General features: G+C 36.1%; 1 protein-coding gene across 2 annotated transcripts in view; it reads left to right on the plus strand.

The window, feature by feature from the left end:
* Positions 1 to 22434, plus strand: part of PPP1R3A (protein phosphatase 1 regulatory subunit 3A) — a 48791-nt gene that overhangs the window by 20513 nt on the left and 5844 nt on the right. For both annotated transcript variants that reach the window (XM_033099318.1, XM_033099319.1), the window contains 2 exons: positions 20994 to 21052; positions 21152 to 21276. In XM_033099318.1, coding sequence (XP_032955209.1) covers positions 20994 to 21052; positions 21152 to 21276 — 184 coding nt within the window. The remainder of the gene's footprint in view (positions 1 to 20993; positions 21053 to 21151; positions 21277 to 22434) is intronic.

Below are 22434 nucleotides of genomic sequence, written 5' to 3' on the forward strand. Positions count from 1 at the left end.
TTTTTTCCTTTCTTAAAATGTGTACACATTTTTTTTTGGCACCCTTGGTGTGTGTATATATATATATATATATATATATATATATATATATATATATATATACATATATATACATATATACACACACACATACATATATATGTGTGTATATATATATATATATATATATATATATATATATATATATATACACACACCAAGGCACAGGTATTTTTAAAAAAGCTTCCCAGGTGATTCAGAAGTGCACAAGGGCTGAGAATGACTGGTATAAACAGGACATAAACACAGTTCTGAGTTATAGTTATTTTTTAAATTGAAAGTCATCTACACAGTTCTGAGTTATAGTTATTTTTTAAATTGAAAGTCATCTAGTCACAGTATCCACCAGAAAAATAATACTAAATAAAGGAAAATTATTAAATCTAAACAAAATAATGCTTTTGCAAATATGGCATGAGAGATTTTTTAGGAAAAAACAGCAGCATTAAGGACTGTGGGGTACTGGGATATAAAAGGTAAGCTTCTCAAAAATATGTATGGAAGATCTTTTGCCACTCTGTTGACTTGGGGAAGAGACAAAGAGTACATTAAATGTACTCTTTGGTACATGGTAAAGTTAATTCATGGTAAAGTTAAAGCATGGTAAAGTTAATTTCCATTTAGAATCTTGTAAACCTTTAGAAAGTATTCATTTTTCTTTTTGAAAACTGTATATTTTGATTCAGAAAATGGAACCTTTTACTACGATCTGCAGTCACATGACCAGATGTGACCTCCCCCTCCTGTAACCTCTCCACAAGCCTGTGCATGTACATGCAGGCGCTATATCTTCCTTGAGTGTGAGTTAGCACTCTTATTATTTTCTTCTATAGGACCCCTGCTTCCCCAACTATGAAAGATACAATTGTGATTTTAAACTGCCCGTTTGCATTTATCCTTCTTTAGACTGTACACTTTATGAAGGCACAGTTTGTTTAATCTGAGCTTGCACTATCGTTTAACTTCTAGCATGATTCTTAGCACATATTAAATATTTGTTAAATGAATACACAGAGCATTTTGTTCAACGTTATTCAGAATTAGTATGCTGTCCAGTATAAGGACTGAGTCCCTTTGAATGTGTTGGTAGTAGTATTCTCCAGAGTACTGCCTTGTTAAGGGGGGCAGAGACCCCACCTTCAACAGTGTACCTGCACCTCAGCAGAATTTGGCTCTCGCACCTGACTTCTTCAGCAATCCCAGTCTGTGGCCCACCTTCTTCAGTCACCTGCTTCTTGCATTTAGTTCATACCTGGTTCTCCGGTTTTCCTTCCCAAGCACCATATTGCTCTTGTACTCATCTCCAACCATAGTCTAGCTCAGTGAGCCCTTCTCACTTTATCTTCTTAGGTTTTCCTCATAATGAAATTCGCTATTTTTAATCAGGGGTCTGAAAGCCTTCATCCGAGAGAGCCGTCTTGGCACTGATGAGCTCCTCCCTGTCTTCCCCCTTTACCAGTGGTAGGCTCCAGAGAAAATAAGATAGTGTTTGTACTGTAAGCATCCTACGTCACTTGGACTTCTCTTGAATCTGTGTGTTCATTTGTGTCGTCTCTGAATCTGTTTAAGCAACTCCAGCTTAGAACTGCATAGGACCAACAACTGGTGGGTGTTTTCTAGCATTCAGTATTGAAACTAACATGAGCAAGACTGTGAAATGTAATTAGTGGTTTGTGATAATTATATTAATAAAGAATATTTACATTAAAAAGAATATTGCCCCCTATTTAAAGTGTCTTAATCAAATAAATCTATGTAAGATCTCCTCAAGGTAACAAAGACCTTAAAGCCAATTTAAAAATTATATTACTAGGACAGCATCCAAATTAAAATCTCTTGTACTTCAAAACATACAATCAGGAAAGTTAAAAGACAACCCATAGAATGGGAGAAAATATTTTCAAATTACACATTTGATAAGTGACTTGTGTCAGAAGAACCCTCACAACTCAATAATAAAAAGACAAATAACCCAATTTAAAAATGGGTGAAGCGTTTAAATAAACATTTCTCCAAAGAAGATATATTAATGACCAATAAGCCCATATAAAATTATTCAGCAACATTAGTAACTAGGAAAATGCAATTCAAAACCACAGTAGGTATCACTTCCCACCAACTGGAATGACTATAATCAATAAGACAGAAAATAAGTGTTAGCGAGGATGTGGAGAAATCAAAATTATAGAGTCATCATAAATCTAGCAAATCAACTCCTTAGGTATCTACCCAGGAAAAATTACATACATGTCCACACAAATACTTGTATGTAAATGTTTACCAAGTACTATCCTCAAGAGCCAAAAGGTGGAAAAAATGCAAATGCCCGTCAACTAGTGAATGAAAAAACAAAGTGTGGAATACTATTCAGTCAAATAAAGGCAGTACTGATACAATCTACAACATTGATGAACCTGAAAAACATTATGCTCCTCACAAGATGACAGACACAAAACTCACAGATTGGCTCATTCCCTGTATATCAAATTTCCAGAATAGGCAAATATAGAGACAGTAAATAGATTAGTGGTTGCCTAGGACTGAAGGTGGGAATGAGGAATGGCTCTAATGGGCACAGGGTTTCTTTTTGGGGTGTTGGAAATGTTCTAAACTTAGATTTTGATGATGGTTGTACAACTCTGTGAATAGACTACATATACTAAAAATCTTTGAACACTAAAATGGGTGGATTTTTTGGTATGTAAGTGTGGGGACAGAGTTCCAGAGAGCAGTTTCCAGGCTCTCAGCCTCATGTGGAAATGTGCTGGCTTGGTTATTAGATGGCCATCAGCTGTAATCAGATGGCCATCCACTGTGGCTGGTTGGCTATCAGCTGTTACTGGTTAGCCATTAGCCACTAATATAATTGCCATGGCTAGGGTAGGGGGTTGGTTGGTTGGTTGGCAGAGAAGCAGCCAGCAGATTGCAGATCGTGTGGCTCCTGCTTCCTGTGTCTCCAACCCAGCCTCCAGCAAGAATATAGTGGTATGACTCCCCTATCTATGGCTCCATTGGTGTTCCTTTTTTGACCAGAGACCCTGCATGACAGTAAGTTATATCTCAATAAAGCTGTTAACTTAAAAAAATTACATTACGGATTTTGTATGAGGATATAAATATTTTATGATAAATAGATACAGACTTCTGTAGAACTACTACAGAATTTAGGATCCATGGAGTTTATAAGTTTAGAAATAAGGCTCTGTTTTTTCTGAAATTTAGTAAAGAAATAGTAATAAAAGATTGTATTGTATTTCAGATGAGGCTAGAATAATAAAGTGGCAAAAAAAATAAATACAGGTAGCATATAAAGTCCCAAATGAAAAATTGTACTATAGCATATTTTACATACCTGGTATGTGGATAAGTTTCAAATGACGCTTGAGTAACTTTCCATGAATTCTATAGCTAATTCTACTGCAGGAATAAGGAATATAAGTTTGGTCCCCTTCTTCATAGTGTATTGATTCAAAGACTTAACAACTTTCACTCCATAACATTTTTCTTATTATTTCAATAATGTTACCGAAGAGCGGGCCCTTCTCGGTGCAATGTCCAGGTTCTTGGTGTCTTGAGCAAAGAATTGAACGAGACACGGAAATAAAGTGGTGAAAGAATAGTTTATTAGAAAAGATAGTATACTTCAAAGAAATAGGAGAGGACCCGAGCAGTAGAGAATGGCTCAAGGGCTCATTATTAAAAGAAAAAGTACACTCCAAAGGGTTTCGAGTGGGCCCCCAGCAAAGGCAAAGCTCAAGAGACACACCGATTGGGAAGACTTAGAGTTTTTATCCTTTTTTTCCTCTAGAATGGGCTGTTTTTTTCTGGGTGTGGGACCACTTGATTGACACCTGTGATTGACAAGAGGCTATTACCTCATCTTTGTAAACTGCTGAATGTTCCTTCCCAGAATTCAGTCTGTTATAATGATATTAATGAACCTCCGGGCATATGTATGATATTATAATGATGGTATAATGAGGCCCAGGTGAAATGAAGGTCATTGTGGCCTTTACTGCACAGGTGTGAGTGACCGGTTTAATGTAGTTGGGTATTTTGTACCCATTTGTTCCTCATAGGGATAGATAATTATAGTGAAAAGGGGAAGTTTTTGGGGCAGAGAGGAGAGGTCTTTTGGGCAGTTGAATTCTGTGCGTTGTGCAGGAATGCGGAGATCTGATGCCTGTCTCTAACTGCCTGCTTTGTATTCACTTTGAAAGATGTGATCCCCATAAAATCTCTATGGGAAGTTGAAGGACAGGAGGTCTTTTCTTCTGTATCTGCTTCCTGCTGGGCAGGGGTGTAGAGCTGTCCCTACCTATTGGGGGATTCATGGAACTCTCATCCTATCTGATCTCAAATGACAGGGTCTCAAGATCTGCTTGGAAGGCCATAATGGCTTCTTTGGTTGGAACTGGTAATCTTGCTGGGGTATCATATGTATCCCGAAGGCCCCTAAATGAGGAAAAATAGATTTTGGTTAAACAGAGTTCCAAGTGTTGGCCCAAGAACCAGGACCCAAAGCCATTGATGCAAGGTGGCTGTGTGATAGAAATTCTGTTTAGCTTCGTGGAGCCTGTGGTCTTTTCCTCTGGTTAATCTGGTCATTCAGGTGGCGGTGTTCACCCAGGAGCTGGGCCCGGAATGGCCTGGAGCAGGGGGCAGGGGACTTCCTGTGATTCAGGCTGGGAACAATATTCTGTTTAAGATTAAAAAGCTGATTTGAAAGGTGAAGAAACTAGGGGAAAAGAAACTTAAGGAAAGGGAAACTTAAAATCCCTATAGGAAAGAAACCTTAAAAGCAGTTTGCTTGGCCCCTGTGAATAGGGTATGTGGTATGAACTTCAACTTTTGCCTAATAGCACAATGTCAACACAATAAAGATAGCTAATACTTGTTGATTACTTGCTGTTTGCCAGGCATTGAGTGGTTTAAATCCATTTCCTCATTTAATGTGTTACACAGATATGACTACTTACTCTTTTCTTACTTGGTTTAATTGTACTTTTTTTCTTACGTTCTCTCTTTTGGGCCATTCTTTGCTCTTTTTTTCTTTACTCCACTACTCTTTCCTCACCCACCTTCAGTCCATAGATGATCATAACATCCATGTTTCAGAGCTTTTTAAAAATAAGTACTTTGTTCACAATGCTCTGCCTTTAGCTAAAAGCCAGTTTGACACTGGAGAAATATATCCTATCAGGTTTTTTGCTAAATTTTGACTGATTTAGTCAGAATGTTCAAGTGGTTTGCCTATGTAAACCTTAAAGAAATGGGGCTGAAGGGGAGGAGTCTCTGATTGTGAAGTGGTCTATTACAGGGGTCTTGAATCTCTTGTGAAGAAATTTGTAACAGAGAGTGGAAGAAAGAAAAAAGTACACAAAAGGTGTGGAAGAAGGGTGGCAAAGAAAGTGTGTAACAAAATGTGGATGTTTGTGAGGTGTGCCTCAGTGCCTTGCAGGAGTAATTTGCATATTAAGGAGTCCCAAGTCTTCATGTTAATGAGTCCCTAACCAGCTCTGACACAATAGACTGAACTGTCCCTGGAGGAGTCATTAGGGCCCATCCTGTCAGTGATCCTGGATTAATGACTCTTACAGGCACATCAACAGGTAGCCTAAGAGGAATCCATTGAGTTCTTTTTCATTTGCTTTTCAAATGTATCCTTCCCCCTCCTTTTATAACACTATTGTGAAGAATTGACAAAAAGGTGCAGTAAGATGATTTTAATGTTAAATTCACAAAAGCATTAAATTTAGAAATAATCCTTTAAGTCTTACTGGGTCTGCCTAGAAAACTTTTCAAATGCAGTGAAATATAAGTCCAGTTGGATCATAGCGTTCTTACTTGGATTTTAACAGAAACATCCTGGCCAATTTACCACACTTCTCTTTCCCTTGATAAATCAATTTATGCTTGATTAACATAAGTAGAACAGCGCGTTTGAACATAGGTTTGTGAAACTGAATTACTTGAAAATGGAAATGTATTCCAACAAATTTCATACTATAGAAGTTACTAAATACTTATTAAAGCTAAAAAGCTAATATTAATCAATTTAAGAATATAGAGGAGATACTAGACATAAATTGATTGCACAGCAATAAAGAAATGGTCCCAGGATCTGGAAAAAAAAAAGGCTTTATAACTTTTAAATGTAATATTTAATTAAAAGTAGTCACAGGATAGCACTGAGTATCTTAACATTTCTAACATGCTCTGACTTTTGTTAGTCCCAATTATTATATTTAAGATGATTTTTTTATAAACATAAAATCTACAATCTTCTATAACAAATACTGAAGAGTTGCTCTTCCAGTATTTGTATTGAGTTGTACAATATTTCACCTGATTTACTCTCCAGATAAAGGGAGAAGTACTGATACATGCTTGAAATTCTTTGTCAAAAGACAGGAATGGGACAGAAGCTGGAGAAAAAGTTGGAGATGTTTGGCGCTTTGTTCCCCATAAAAAATAACAAAATGAACAAGCACAGGTAAACATTACCCTACTGAGCAACAACTGAGGGCACAGATGCTCAGGTGAATGGCTGCAGGTTGGCGCTCTGGCCTCACACCCTGCCACCCTCATTGGGCAACAGATTCATCTTCTGAGAGGCGTCACTTCTGAACGATTTGATTCCAGGATCTGGAAGTCTCATGCTCCTTTGCATTCTCTCCCTTTTCTTACCCTTCCAAACATACACTGGGACTATCAATTTACATTTTAAATTACCTTTTTCTTAAAATAATAATGTGTAATTATAATAAAGATAATAAAGATAATAAATTATAATAAAGATAATGTGTAACACAGATGCTGTACAGCTTGGATGTCAAATTTCAGTATTTAACAAACCAAATAACTTAGATGATCGTTAATGTAGATTGCACAAAGAAAACATTTTTAATCAAGATCTTTATCTGCAATTAACAGATCAGTAGTTCATGACTCTGTGATAATGACTTTTACACAACCACAAACACATCAATATCATTATGAAGAAATAAAGCCTGAAATTTAATATCCTTAGGAAAAAAGTAGACATAACGGTACTCTGATAATTTTTGAAAGATGAAGGGAGTGTAAAGCTCTCAGCAATCACTTTTCAGAGGAATTGTGAGGAATAGGAATGTCATATTTCTAAGGTAGCAAGAATCACTAGTTCCTTGTCACCCACCTGCTCAATGGGTGACAATTACTTCCTTTAAGAACTCAGGTAAAATAAGAACTTAACGCCAATAAATTTAAGAATTTGTTTCTGATATCTCTCTGATGTATATTCTTCATTCCCCCCCTCCTGTACCAATCACTTAAAAACATTTACATTTTCTCTCAATAGAATATAATTGGCAGGTTGTGTCAGAGGAGCCTCCTGGGCCATGTTTACATATAAATCTTCTTCCACTTAACATTGATGGATTCTGTTAGTAATTACATCTCATTCCAAAGCAAAGTACGTATTTTTTTTTTTTGGTTCACATTTGAACCATCAAGATTCTACTTAATTATGTACTAGATTCTAACAATTTAGTGCTTCTTGAGAAAATATACATCTCTACAAAATTACACATGGTACCCAGATTCAATCACAAAATTAAATTTAAGTAGTCTTCTGGTCCCTTTGGGATGAACAAGAAAAAATGGACCTACCACTTTGACATGACAAAGCAGATATGAATGGGCAATCCTTGGTAGGAAACAAAGAGTTAAGAAATGAAGAGACTTTGGAAAAAAACTTACCAAAGAATTCTTAAACAAGATTTGATTTCCGTTGCTTCTTCCTCTTTTATCGAAATTTCCTGCATCAAGAAGGCATAGTACCATCTTTTTAAGTGCCAAGGTAATGAGCAATGTTCTAATTTTGAAATAGAAATAGAGAGGATTTTTAGGAATGTAGGAATTCAGCTTCATGGAAAACAAGAAAATGGCTCAATAAAATCATCTGGTCACTAACATGATGGTAATGTTCTTACCATATTTTGCCATGTATAAAGCGCACTATTTTGCCCAAATTTGTGAGGGAAAAATAAGGATGCACATTATACATGGGTAGTACTAATTCCATATCTATATAAATGTTTTTAATTCTTTTATTTATGCTTATGAGTTAAAAGTGTAACTCTAGAAATCAATAATGATATCCATATGCAAAATAATATCCTGGAATACAATAATTGGTTTTATTGAACGTACGACGAACTTGCAAAGATAAAGAGTTCTTGGCATTCTATGATGCCTAAATATCATAAATTTGTTACCAGTACATAAAGTTTCTTGTACCTTGTATCTGTTCTTGTGTTTTGTGATTATTTGTTACACAAAATTTTTTGTACCATAATGTGTTAAAAAATTAATGCTGAAATTCCTTTATAATTCAAAAAACAACTACCTAAATGTAAACAAATAAAATTTTGAATTAAAAAATTAAAAAGAAAGATTTTTCTCCCTGAAAGTTTGGGCCAAAAACGTGGGTGCACATTATACATGGCAAAACATGAATGCTGAACAGTTCACTAAAGTTTTCTCAGGGGACTTATGGTTTGCCGTGGTATATGATTGCATTCTAAAAGGAATAAATCATCTTATATAATATGTATTATCCAATACATTTGTTTATCCCAAGCAGTTGCCAATATATATATAATGTTCCACTATTTGAAGAGTTTTGCCTGGACATAAGTAAAATAATGTGGGAATAAATTATTCCATAATCTGTATTATAAATAATGTAAGATTAGCTTACAAAGCATGCAGGTAAGATTTCTACCAATCTGAACTGATAATGCTGATCATAAAGTTCAATTTTGAATTCATCTTTGACTATATTGCAATTTTAACAGTTATTTCTATTGATCCTAGCAGCATTTATATTTTTATCTGAAAAGAATTTCAAGAAATTTCTAATTAAACATTTCAAAATTGTATTTATAGAATACTCCTATCAGTTATATAGATATAGAACTCCAAAACTGGAAGGCGTGCTATTTAATATCAGAACTGAGAAGAGCACCTTTGTTCCTTTTGAGCCACAGTGGGGATAGACATGTAGGGGCTGCCTGTTTGTTCAGAGAAGGGGCAGCAGGCTCAGTCTGGTTTCAGCAAGGAACCCCCTTGACCTGTTATCAGTGCTTGCCAGGAGTGCTAGAGAAGGAGACCAGCATGAAGGTCTTGCATTGGATATCCCCAATCTAAACCAGAGCTTTCACCCTGAAGAGGAGAAATGTGGTGCCGCAATCGCCACGTTCCTTTCCAAGGTCGTTAGTAGCCTCCATACTCAGCATGTAAGAGAACTATAAAGCCATTTAAATTTTTTGATATTTTTTTTATTTGAGATTATTTCTTCCTTCTTACAACACCCATTAATAATACAGAACTGTCTTCTTTTTGTTTTCCTTCCTGGAATTATCATCAAGGATAATTCATCTTTTCATCCTAAATTACTTCTGTATTGTGCCTTTAAATTTTTTTCCTTAGACACTTCTGTTCACAAGTAGACATTTATCTCTTTGTCTCTCTTTTGATCAAATATTTCTCTTTGGTTTTTGGTTTTATTCCTGATCAAGAGAAGACTAAGGATTGTAACACCAAAGGGTTAGATATTAAGCTCTAGTAGTTGGTTAATGTACTATGAACTTTTCCTCTCGTTAAGTACAAGTTTTTGCTTTTCTCCATCCTCCAATTTATAAGTGGATATAAAATGTCAGAATACTAGAAAGTCAGTTTTTAGAAAAATAGCTCCATAAAATTTTGAAAATAATACACAATATGTGATTATTTCCCTTAGGAGAACGTTTTCGATGCTTTTAAAGTATCTACTTATTAGTGTCAATGCTAATATATTCTTCTTAAGTGTCTTTAAAAAAATTCTCCAATGAGGTGCATATTGTTTCTAATTTAAAAGCTCTCCATTCATTTATTTTCCTTTTTTCTTTAGGGGAGGAGGGTAGAAGATATCAAATGAGACCACAGTATGAACAAGGACAACAAACCCGAACTTCTTGAGGAGTTCCACATTCACTTTTTAGTTGTTTATGATAGAGTGAGAGGTGATATCCAAGAACTATGACTTCGATTCCCTTTAGGCAGTGCTGAGTGCTTTCAAGCAGAATGCTAAGCATTCGCAAATACAACAGTCATGACTCACTTTGGAAATAGCTTTTTTTATGCCAACTTTTTGATTCCTCTTAAAATAGAGTGACATTTTTGCTGCCTACAACCTAATCCTGACATTTACCCTGACTGCTTGGGTAATTCCATCACATCGCACTTAGGTTGTGTGGAACTAGTTTCTGAGACGTTTCACTCATATTTTAAGAGGACATTGGGTTTTTAGCACAATGGCATTATAGGACCTTAGAAAAAAACATATTTTTTCTTATATGAAAACAACTACATTTTTCCCATTTTTAAAAAATTAGTTTCAGGTGTACAAAGCAATGTAATATTTAGACATTTAAACCCCTCATAAAGGGATAACCCACCCCCAAGCTACTAATCCTCTGGCATCTTATATAGCCGTTACAATACCATTGACTATCTTCCCTATGCTGTACTCCACATCCCGTGACTATATATACCTATGTATTTAGTGATAGTTGACATTCAATATTATTCTACTTCAGCTTCAGGTGTGTAGTGCATTGGTCAGGCGTCTACACAGTCTATGACGTGATCCCCTGATAAGTCCAGTGCCCATCTGACACCTTACATGATCTTTACAACGTTGTTGATTATATTCCCCATACTGTGTTAACTACCAATTTGTATTCCTTTATACCTCCATCTTTTCCACCCTTCCCCCAGCCCCATTCCCTTCTATCACCCTGATAGATCTAATACCTATCTGGCACCATACCTAGTTATTACAATATTATTGACTATATGCCTTATGCTATACCCTACATCCCCATGACTACTGTGTAACAACCAATTTGTACTTAATCCCTTCCCCTTTCACCCATCCTTAACCCCCCTCCTATCTTAACAAAGCCCCTCTAAGATTCCTTGTAATATTGTTTTGGTGGTGATGAACTCCTTCAACTTTTTCTTGTCTGGGAAGCTCTTTATCTATCCTTCAATTCTAAATGACAGCCTTCTTGCTGGGTACAGGAGTCTTGGTTGTAAGTCGTTGCTTTTCATTCACTTAGAATATTTCCTGCCACTCTCCTCTTGCCTGCAAAGTTTTTTGAGAAATCAGCTGCCAGTCTTACGGGAGCTAGTCTACTTGTAGATAACTAACTGCTTTTCTCTTGCTGCTTTTAAGATTCTCTCTTTGTCTTTAATCTTTGGCATTTTAATTATGATGTGTCTTGGTGTTGGCCTGCTTGGATTTATCTTGTTTGGGACTCTCTGTGCTACCTGAGCTTGTATGTCTATTTCTTTCACCAGGTTAGAAAAGTTTTCTGTCATTATTTCTTCATAGGTTTTCAATTCCTTACTCTCTCTCTTCTCCTTCTGTTACCCCTATAATGCGAATATTGGTATGCTTGAGATTGTCCTGGAGGCCCCTTAAACTCTCCTCAAATTTTTGGATTCTTTTTTTGTTTTTTCTGTTCTGGTTGGGTGTTTTCTGCTACCTTATCTGTTACATTGCTGGTTGGATCCTGTGCTTCACCTAATCTACTGTTAATTCCCTGTAATATATTTTTTCATTTTCATTAATGTATCCTTCCTTTATTTATGACTGGTTCTTTTTCATAGTTTCCATCTCCAGTTTTATGTTTCCTAGCTCTCTGTTGAAGTTCTCCCTGAGATCAGTGAGCATTCTTATAACCAGTGTTTGGAACTCTGCATCTGATAGCTTGCTTATCTCCATTTTGCTTAGTTCTTTTTCTGGAACTTTGTTCTGTTCTTTCATTTGGGACATGTTTCTTTGTCTCCCCATTTTGGCTGCCTCTCTGTGTTTGTTTCTATGTATTAGGTCGGGCTGCTATGTCTCCTGGTCTTAGTAGAATGGCATTATGTAGTAGGTATGCTGTGGGGTTCAGTGGCACAGATGTGTCCCTTGTGTGGGTTGTGTGTTCCCTCTTCTTGTAGTTGAGCCTTGGTTGATAATTGCACATCAGTGTGAGGAACTGACCCTTGGGTTCACTGGTTGTGAGGACTGGCCGTGACTACAGTGGAAGAGTTATTGTGCAGGGCTGACCCTAGAGAGCAGGATCAGCCTCAGCAGGGCTCTGGTGTCTGCCCAATCCATCCCTTGGGTGTGTTATACTGGGAGCTGCCTGGGTGATGCTCCAACTCATTTTGAAGCTGGCCACTGGGGGCGCCAGAACCACCTCGGAGGTGATTGCTACTTCAGTCAAAGCCTGTGCCCCATCTGGGGCCACCCAGGGGGAGCCAGAAAGAAATCTGCAGATGGCTGCCACCTGTGCTGTGGTTAGAAGTGCCTTGAGAGGCCAAGCTGCAAACCAAGGCCGGCTGCCGTTAGTGCCAGTTTAGGGCTGCTCAGCCAGAGGTACAGGACTTGCTCAAGCCAGATGCTGATTGTCTGGGTTCCGTGAACCTTTGAAAGACCCTAGGAAAGTGCAGCTTAAGCCAAGGCAAGCAGTTTGTATGAAAAAGCCCCTAGAAGCGGCTTGGGTGTACCTGAAAGTTGGGCGGGGCTAGGTCTCCAATCACCAGATTTAAACTAAAGAACTAAAGAGAACTAAAGAACTAAAGGTGGAGACTCAGATATGGCAGCTCCCTGTGTTCACACACTGGGAAGGGGGAGGGCTCAGCAAAGAAACAATGACCTCTGCCAGCACTCCTGTCCAGGAGAAAGCTGCCTCTCCAGCCGTCATCCCAAGACAGACAACTCAGTTCCCCACCATTTGTCCCTGCCACCTTTTCAGCTGCTGCCCCAGTGCTGGAGCTCAGAATGAGTGATTCCATTGGTGGGTAAGTCCGTGTGTGGTCCCTTTAAGAGGAGTGCCTGGGAGTGTGACGCAGTCTCACTGAGTCACAATCTCTGCTGGTTTTCACAACCAGAAATTACAGGAACTTCTCTCCCTGCCACTGGAACCCTGGGCTGGGACCTCTTACTCCTATGGGGGTGGGGAGGACCCCCACAACTGAAATATCCCTCCCTATTTTCAATGGTCACACATGAGTGTGGAACCAGCCCATTCCACATCTCTGACCTTCCTACGAGTCTGGAGGTGGCTTCTTCTGCACACCCTTAGTTGAAAGGCTTCAGTTCAACTTGATTTTAGCCGATTCTCAATAATGGTTGTTTTGTAGATTCATTGTAATTTTGATGTGGTTGTGAAATAAGGTAAGTTCAACGTTTACCTACTGCACCATCTTAGTTGTCCCATGACTACATTTTTTATTTACTACATGTTGACAGTGTTAAAATTAACCATAACTCCAAAAGAAGTAGTGCCATATACCCAGAGACTGCAGTTATATTAACATGCTGCCTAAGTTCGGACACTGAATAAATCAGTTGCATAATGACAGAAAGTGAAAGTTAGCATTCCTGGGCATGCTGCATTTGGAGAGGACACTTTAAATCAGAAGTTACTTTTACTGAAGATCTAGTGATTTTTCTTCAGTGGGTGATCCTCTGATAATAATGGCATATTTTAAAAGTCTAACCAAGTATGCTATTATGGGTTGCAAATTTTACTCCTCAAAGTAGCTTGTGAATTAAAGATACCTGAGAATAGAATAAACATTAAAAATATAGATAATTCCAAGTAAAAGGAGGAGAACGGGGATTGGGTACTGTGGTAGCTTAGAACTAACGATCAGTGTGGTATTTACCACATGGCTGTAATGATAATGATAGTTACCATAGTGATAATAACAATATATTTATTAAGCACTTCCACATATTGAGAATTGTGCTAAATAATTGTCCTCTGTAAGTAGTAGGCAATATTTGGAGAAAAAGGAGACAGAAAAGTTAAGTATCTTGTATGTGGTCGCATGGCTAGTAAATGGCTTAGTAAGCGGTAAATAACAGGAAAGACTGAGATTTGCATCCAGGTCTCTCTGCCCTTTTTTCACTATGGATTGACCCGCTATGGAACAAACACTGACATGGTGCTCAAGAAATGTGAATCTAGTTCTAGCCTGGCTACTAATTAGCTTGTACAACTTCTGCCATATTGATTAAGTAGGTTTAATTTCTTTCTCTATAATATGATGACGGAATAGGACTATTCAAGCATAAGGTTCCTTACAGATCTGACGAATTGGAGGAATTTGACATTAAAGAGTAAAATAAACTTTCTGTAAGTTACGTGAGGCTTAGAGATAGAGTCTCTAAGATTCAATTTTTTGGTGATTAACAGCTGACTCAGATACACGAATTATTGTTTGCTTATTAATTTGATAGTTTGCAAATACCTTTCAATTCCTACTTCATCAATGTTTCATTGTTTCATTCTGTAGTAAGTATAGACTGGTCTAGTCTTCAACGTATTTCTTTTTCTCTGGGTATATATATGTAATACATAATTATTTTCTTCTGTGCATAGAGTTGCAGCTGATTTTACATAGCTGGATGTGACTGGCTAAAAAGTCTGAGCCATAAAAAGGGCACCACTTTCCCGGAGTCAGAGCATCTGCCTGTTGCCCATTTATACGTGCAGTTAGATCCCAGTGTTTCTAAACACTAGTGCACTGAGCTACCCCTGAGCTTACAGTAAAAATGCAGATTCCCACTCTCCACTCTAGAGATGTGGATTCAGTCCCCTGAAGCAGCATGCGTAAAAAGTACCAGGTGACTGTCACCTGGAAGGTCTGTGAACCACGTTTTAAGAGGCAGTATTAGGATCTAAGTTTGTGCCTCTTGAAGCTGGCCAACTACCATTTGGTGCCCTGGCTTTTGGTCTTTCATTCTTCTTAAATTGTATCTTCAGTTACTTGACATGTTAAAAATAATTCTTTTTTACTGATAAGATATTTGCAAACGATGCCTTAATCTTGGAATTGCTGCTCCCCTCTTCTCTATCTAATGTTACTTTTTGCTTAGGTTTTAACTTAGAGGGCATGTTCTCGTGGGAGTTTTTCCTGCCCCGCCCTGCACCTCATAAAGCCCACATTTATTACACTCTGCAGTCACAGTAGATTAGGGAGGAAGGTGCTTTTCCTGGGCACCTGAGACGCAGATCACACAGCCCACAAGACATCAGAAAGCAGACCGCAGACTAATTTAAGACCTTACTGACTTGTAGTGCAGAAGCCCCAGTTAACCACCAGACTTAACTATCCCTGGCTTAGGTCTTGGAAGGGAAAATACTAGATTTCTAACTCTCATGACTGCAACCAAGGTCAGGCAGAGAGAGGTGTTTTTAAAGTCTATTTATAGGAAATTGATCAACAAATCATATTGATGCTACATCAAGAATTGTCACTCAAATTTTATTCCTTTTCTCTTTCCTCACTGCTGTCACCTTTAACCTCATTGTTCCTAACTGTGTCATTTTTTTTTGGGCTTTCTAACCCTTGAATCTTTGTCCACTCATTATTGCCTCTGACTGGAATAACCTTACCACTCTTTTTCTAATTGGGGAACTCCTACTTTCCCTAAAATTTAATTCATAATGTTACTCTCTTTGTGAAAAATTCCATGAGTCCCTCAAAAGAGTGTCTGTCCCCCCTCATTTCTGTCCTCTCTTTTTCCTAAGAGAATATCTATAATATCTAATTGTTTATCATAATATTTATCATTTATTATAATAATTGCCTGTTGAAGTGTTTATTTCCATCATTATGTTATAGCTTCCTTGAGGTAAGAGGCTATAGGTTCGTCATCTGTGATTTCCCAGTGCTTATTATAATCTAACATAGTGTGTTGTTCAAATTTCTATTAGAAGAATGAATGATCCTCTTATGATTAAATAATACAAGTGACTACATTATACGGGGTGTGACAATTAAGTTCGTGAACTTGCCACCATACCCTTACATTGGCAGCACTGTACAAACAGCTCGGTGAGGTTTCATAACCTTGGTCTATCAATGTCTCACAGCTGTGTTCGTGTCGACATGGGATGATGTCTTGCTGAGTGGCGTTCATTGTTGTGTGTTTTTGTGTGTCATGGCGAGAACATCTGAGCTTGAATTAGAGCAATGAACAAACATTAAATTTCTTGTTAAATTTGGCAAGAGTGGAAGTGAAACCAGGGAAATATTAGTCCAAGTTTATAGGGATAATGCCATGAAGAAAATGGCAGTGTACAACTGGATTAAACACTTTTCTGAGGGGAGAGAACATGTCATTGATGAAGAGAGGTCAGGGCAGATAGTAATGAGCAGAACTGATGAAAACATTGCAAAAATTTGTTAAATTGTGTGTCAAAATCATCGGCCAACTGTGAGAAGCATATCAGACCAAGTAAACATCAATAGAGAAACAGTTAGGAAAATCTTGGCATGAGAAAGGTATGTGCAAAACTGGTCCCGAAGTTGCTCACCGGTGAACAAAAGCAAAGAAGAGTCGAAGTTTGCCAAGACCTTTTGGAGAGGTAAGATGATGTTTTGGGCCATGTTATCACTGGTGATGAAACATGGGTGTACCAATAGGACCCTGAAACAAAGCAGCGAAGTGCACAACGGAAGTCAGCCAATTCTCCACGACCAAAAAGTTTCGTCGGTCCAAATCACGAATCAAAATAATGTTGCTAACCTTCTTTGATATCAGAGGGATTATTCATTTTGAATTTGTATGAACTGGAAAAGCAGTTAACCAAGTTGACTATTTGGAAGTGCTGAAAAGGCTGCGTGAAAAACTTAGATGACCTGAACTTTTCACCAACAATTCATGGCTCTTGCATCACTACAATTCATCAGCTCATATAGCACTGTCTATGAGGGAGTTTTTAGTCAGTAAACAAATAACTTTATGGGAACACCGTCCCTACTCACTTGATCTGGCCCCCAATGACTTCTTTCTTTACCTGAAGATAAAGGAAATATTGAAAGGAAGACATTTTGATGACATTCAGGACATCAAGGGTAATACAATGAGAGGTCTGATGGCCCTTCCAGAATAAGAGTTCCAAAATTGCTTTGAATAGTGGACTAGGCGCCGGCATTGGTGCATAACTTCCTAAGGGGAGTACTTCAAAGGTGATTATAATGATATTCAGCAATGAGGTGTGTAGCACTTTTTCTAGGGTGAGTACATGAATTTAATTGTCTGACTCCATATGATTTAAAGTGCACTGGAAATTAACTGCTTCTCCACAAAGTACATACTTTTTTTACTTTTTAATTTCTAAATTTATATTAGATTTTTAAAAATTAGTTTGACGTTTGAACCCATAATTAAAAGTATTGTTCTGGACTTTAGAAGGGATGCTACTTTAAGCATTATAAGACATACAAAAATATGCATAATTTAAATTATTAGAACCTTTTCTGAAATTAAACTTTAATGAGGAGGAAGGGAAGAACAATGTTATGATAATGTTACAAGAGGTGGAGAGAAGGGAAGAGTAGAAATGGGCCATGCGTTTACTGAGTAGCATTCATTATGTCAGTCCTATGTGTCGGGCACTGAGCTAGTCACTGGGAACACCGATAAATAAGAAACTCCCTTTCTCAAAAAAGACCCAGGGAATGTAAAGGGGAGACCAGAAACATTCAATAATATGTATCATATCACAATTGTATATGGTCTGGGCCCTATCATCAAACATCAAGTTCATCTTTCCCTTCAAGTTTTCTAAAGCTGTTTTAATTATACTCTGTAGATGTAATTGGTCATATGAGGGACACCTTCAGAGTGGGATTTTATTTATAGATACCCTCTAATCTAGGCCAGAGAACAACCCATTTGTCTTAATTAATTATGTAAAACTGGAATTTAACTATTAGGTATTTTAAATAATGTAATAAGCACCTGCAAAATTACCACTCAAAACAGTAATTGACTTCTAACCATTTCCTTTCCTTATTCCTTTCCCGAAACTTGCCCCAACTGAGGAAACCATAATCTTGAAAATCGGGCTTTCTTGTTTATATAACTTTTTAAAATATTCTGTGTATTCCTTGTTATATATTTTTAAATTATTTTAGTCATTTTTAGTTTAATTTAAAAAATCCTCTGATGTAATGTTTTCGAACTCTTCATTTAATATTATTTTGGTAAGATTTATCCATATTGTTGTAGGTCTCTGTGGTTTATTACTTTTGAGTACTATATAATATTCCTTTTGTGTTATGCCATAGTTCTGTGTCTACTGTTCTGTTGATAGGCATTTGTGTTGGTTCAAGTTTATGCAGTTGATAGCAATTTTTATCAATTAAATAGGCATAAAATGGTAACTCCTTGTGGTCTTGATTTGTACTTCTCTGTTCTCAATGAATGTTTAGCATCCCTTTATTTTCTTATTGGCTATGTGTGTTTTGTTTTCTGTGGAATGTCTGCCACTCTCCCCTGATTCAATTGAAATCTTTGTGCTTTCTTACTGATTTGTAGGAGTCCTTTATACATTCTTGATATTTATTTGTGTTGATTTTGTGTAATGCAAGCATCTTCTCCCAGTTTGTAATTTATTTTTTTATTACAATGATATATTTTAATAAACAAAAGTTTTAAATTTTAATAGGGGTAAATTGACAATATTTTTTTAAAGTCACTGTTTTTATTTCTAATTTAAGAAAACATGTCCTACTCTGAGATCTGAAAGATATTTACATATATTTTCTAGTAACAGTTTCAAGGTTTCTGACATTTAAGATCATAAATGATCTGGAGTTGATTTTTAAAATATATGTGGTGCTAATTTCATCTTTTTCCATAAGAGAGCCATTTTCCCTATCTTCATTCATGGAACAGTCCCTTATTTCCCTGCTGTGTCACATGTTGAGTTTGTCATACGCCAAAGCGCTGGATATATGTAGATTGGTTACTAAGTTCTCTATCCTTGTCTGTCTCTGTACCAAAGTAACTGTCTTAACTAAATCTTCATAAGAACTCTTGAAATCAGGTAGAGCAGTTGCCTCCCCCCTGTTATTTCTCAGAAATATTTTAGCCTTTTATTCTTCTCTTTAGAATCATATTTTCAAATTTTGTGAAAAAGTGCATTGGAATTTTGATTAGAATTGAATTGAATTTGTAGATCTACATGGGAGAGACTTAATATCTCATAATACCTTCTTTTTATCTATGAACATTGTATATTTCTCATTTCTAGGTCTTGATACAATTTTATTCTTTTCCCTATAGGAGTCTTACTACATATCGTTTATTAGTTTTTTTCCATAGACAGTTGATATGATATTTAAATTTTATCTATTTCAGCTTCTCTTTCTTGTATTTATCACTGAATCTAAGACTTTCCTCCTATATTTCTGCATTTGCATGTTTTCATATTAATATAATAATACACAGGTTGGTACTTAATTATTTCTCCCCAAAATGAGTTAAAGCATATTCCTTACCTTTTGATAGAATTTTTAAATTGAAATATTTTAGAGAATTGAATTAGAAAAATGACTGATAGCATTTTGGTTAGGCAAAAGCAAAAGGCTTTACATGGCTATTATTTTCCCTCTACAAAGGAGATTTTTTCTGCATTGTTATGGGAATAAAGAGGAAGCAGGACTAATTAAGTGATGTTTAATGTGTTTATATATTTTTAAGCCCATAGATATTATATTATATACATGGAGAATGAAAGCTGTGTCAGCTTGCAGCTATATTCCACAAACTGGATCTTTGCATAGTTATTGGCCTCATTAAATAATATAAATTTATAGATTAAGTCAGCATCAATTGTGTAAATACTATGTTTTTCTAATGAAATCATATTTATGTAGAAACATTGTTTTCATTCATGGGCCCACTAGAAGGTACCAAACACTTTGGGTTAAGTTAAAATTAAGCATCATAAATATATACAGTAGTGAATTACTTTCTTACATAGTCAGGATGGAAGAATTTGCAGTTTTCTCATGATTTGTTGAAATAAGATTAGCCTTCCTAAAATTTGGATCAACACTGTCCATACAATGAAGAACAGACTCTATTACACAAATTTATCAGCTGTTGCCAACTCTCTAGACTTCTTTTATTGCAGAAAAAATCATTGAGACAAGTCACTAGAAGAAAATTCAGCTGAAACAAAACAAAAAAATGTGGGTACTGGGGCAATCATTACTGATAGATTGACTTGTGACATAACTATACACAAAGTGGGTTTTTTCACTAACATTTTTCTTGCTGAGTGTTACGGACAAATCTAAATTCTAATGATTCCACAAATATACCTACAAACAGGTTACATTTGAAAGTAAAAGGTATTTATCTTTCTCAATCAGTATGCAGAATACCATTGAAAAGGGAGTGTAACCGAATCATTTTCAAGAAAGAAAATATATGCTTCCATATGAGCAATCTTAAGTATTGCTTATAAAATTGGCCTGTGGCAATACACACATAAAGTCTTTTAACTGAATATAAAATTAGCTGCCTTTCAGTTTTTAGTAAGTTTGGTTTTTTCTTCTTTCCTGCAGAGAGAGAGCTAATGTTGTATCAGTCCAACTGAAAGAATTTTGAGTAAGATGGAACACACAAAAATTAATAATTAGGATGTTAGAAAGCAATTTCCATGACTACAAATAAACTATTAGTTCATAAAATTCTATCATTTAAACCAAGAGAAAGATGTTCTCACTTGCAAAGTTTAAATTCATGAATGATGAAATAATCTACATTTACATATATTTTTATTTTGGTTATGTATGTTTTAATATGAGTAACATAATCTTATTTAGAATAAGATTATATAAATTGTATAAATTATTTAAAAAATTTTCTATGACTAATATATACTTTTGTATCACTAAAAGATTTATTTAAAAAAATATACAAAGTAATACAAGAAAATACATAAGTTGATAAAACATTTATTTGGCTTGTTATTGGTTTGAAATTCCCCTGTGTAAAAACACTTAGAAAATATAGTCCCAGAAAAATGTATAACACTTTGTTTTAAATCTAACAGTAAAGAAGAATCATCAGTAATATCATATGAGAATAACTTTGAGAATTCAAAGATTACAGGTAATCTTTCTTATTTAATTTTTAAACAAAATCTGTCTCTTTTGTTGAAGCCTACAATTATAACAATCTTACATCGGTACAATCATATTAACTTTCCAGATACCTATATCCCAACAATTGTTTGTACTCATGAGGAGAAGGAAGACTTGGAAACCAGTAATCAAAATGTAAAAGCCGTAAACAGGAAACATGAAAAACATGATGAAAAAGAGTTAGAATTGATGGTAAGTGTTCTGGTTGCCACTATATTAGAGAAGATGAATCCATTTATGCTTCAAAGATGCTGCAATGCCAGCCTTTCAATAGCTTTGACTAATATAATTTGCAAATGTGAATGCCCAGCCTATTTTGTCCTTGCATCTCTAGCTTGATCAACAAGGCACTTTGATTTCAGTATGCTGCTACTGGTCTCTGTGGTGGTAAATTAATGACATTCATTTCTTATCTTTTTACCAGTACCTCTGAGTAACAGTTTGTAGAAATTGCAGAAGAGGTAGCACGATCCTGATGTGCGTTTCTAATCTTTGTGACAAGTGCACACTTAGCATAAACTTGTCTGTAAAATGAGAGGCCTGAACTAGATGAGTGTTAGGGTTCTGTCGAGCTCTAGAGTATATTGCGTTTACCAGCATTATTTTTACTTCCACCTTTATGAGAATCTCGAAGTTCTATATCATTGGAAAGTATTAAATTACCAAATGAGGAGAAAATAGCCTGTGTCATATTTTTAAATAGGAAACAAGTTCAGCACTGTACAATTTAGTGTTGAATTTATTATAAATTTCACACATGGTGAACATTCAATCTATTTGGAATTTTGGGGGGATGGTTTAGATAGCATTTTTATTACAAAGCGAGAAATAGGAGTAAATGAGTCACATAATGCGATTTATTCTTTACTGCATTTGGTTGGAACTCTCATCATTAGAATATATGGATTCCTAATCATCTAAGATTAAAATGGAATTCTCCTCTTCAAGTGTCAGTGCTGAAACAGAAAAGAAATAGAGCTAATCTCTTTCCCCACACAGTCCCCATTTTCTATAGTGATATGGAAGCTGCGTCACTAAAGGATGCAATTTACTTTGCTCCACCTTTAAGAAACTACAAAGTTGTCACCCATTGTGAGAATTTTCACCAGCTGAAGTTAACATCACCATTTTTTTCAAACCACAGAATATAATGAAAGGGCCCTGAAAAATCACATACTTCACCAATACACCTCATTACAATGAGCAGCTTCAAAAATAAAAGTTTGTTTAGAAGTTACTGAGATCGTACATCCAATAAATGAACAGGGAGCTGTAATTTAGATGCTAATTTGCTCCATGCTGACGTTAATGCATAAAACAATGAAGCTCCATAATAGATGGAAATACAAC

Source organism: Rhinolophus ferrumequinum, chromosome 26, assembly GCF_004115265.2.
Source record: "Rhinolophus ferrumequinum isolate MPI-CBG mRhiFer1 chromosome 26, mRhiFer1_v1.p, whole genome shotgun sequence".
Lineage (NCBI taxonomy): Eukaryota > Metazoa > Chordata > Mammalia > Chiroptera > Rhinolophidae > Rhinolophus > Rhinolophus ferrumequinum.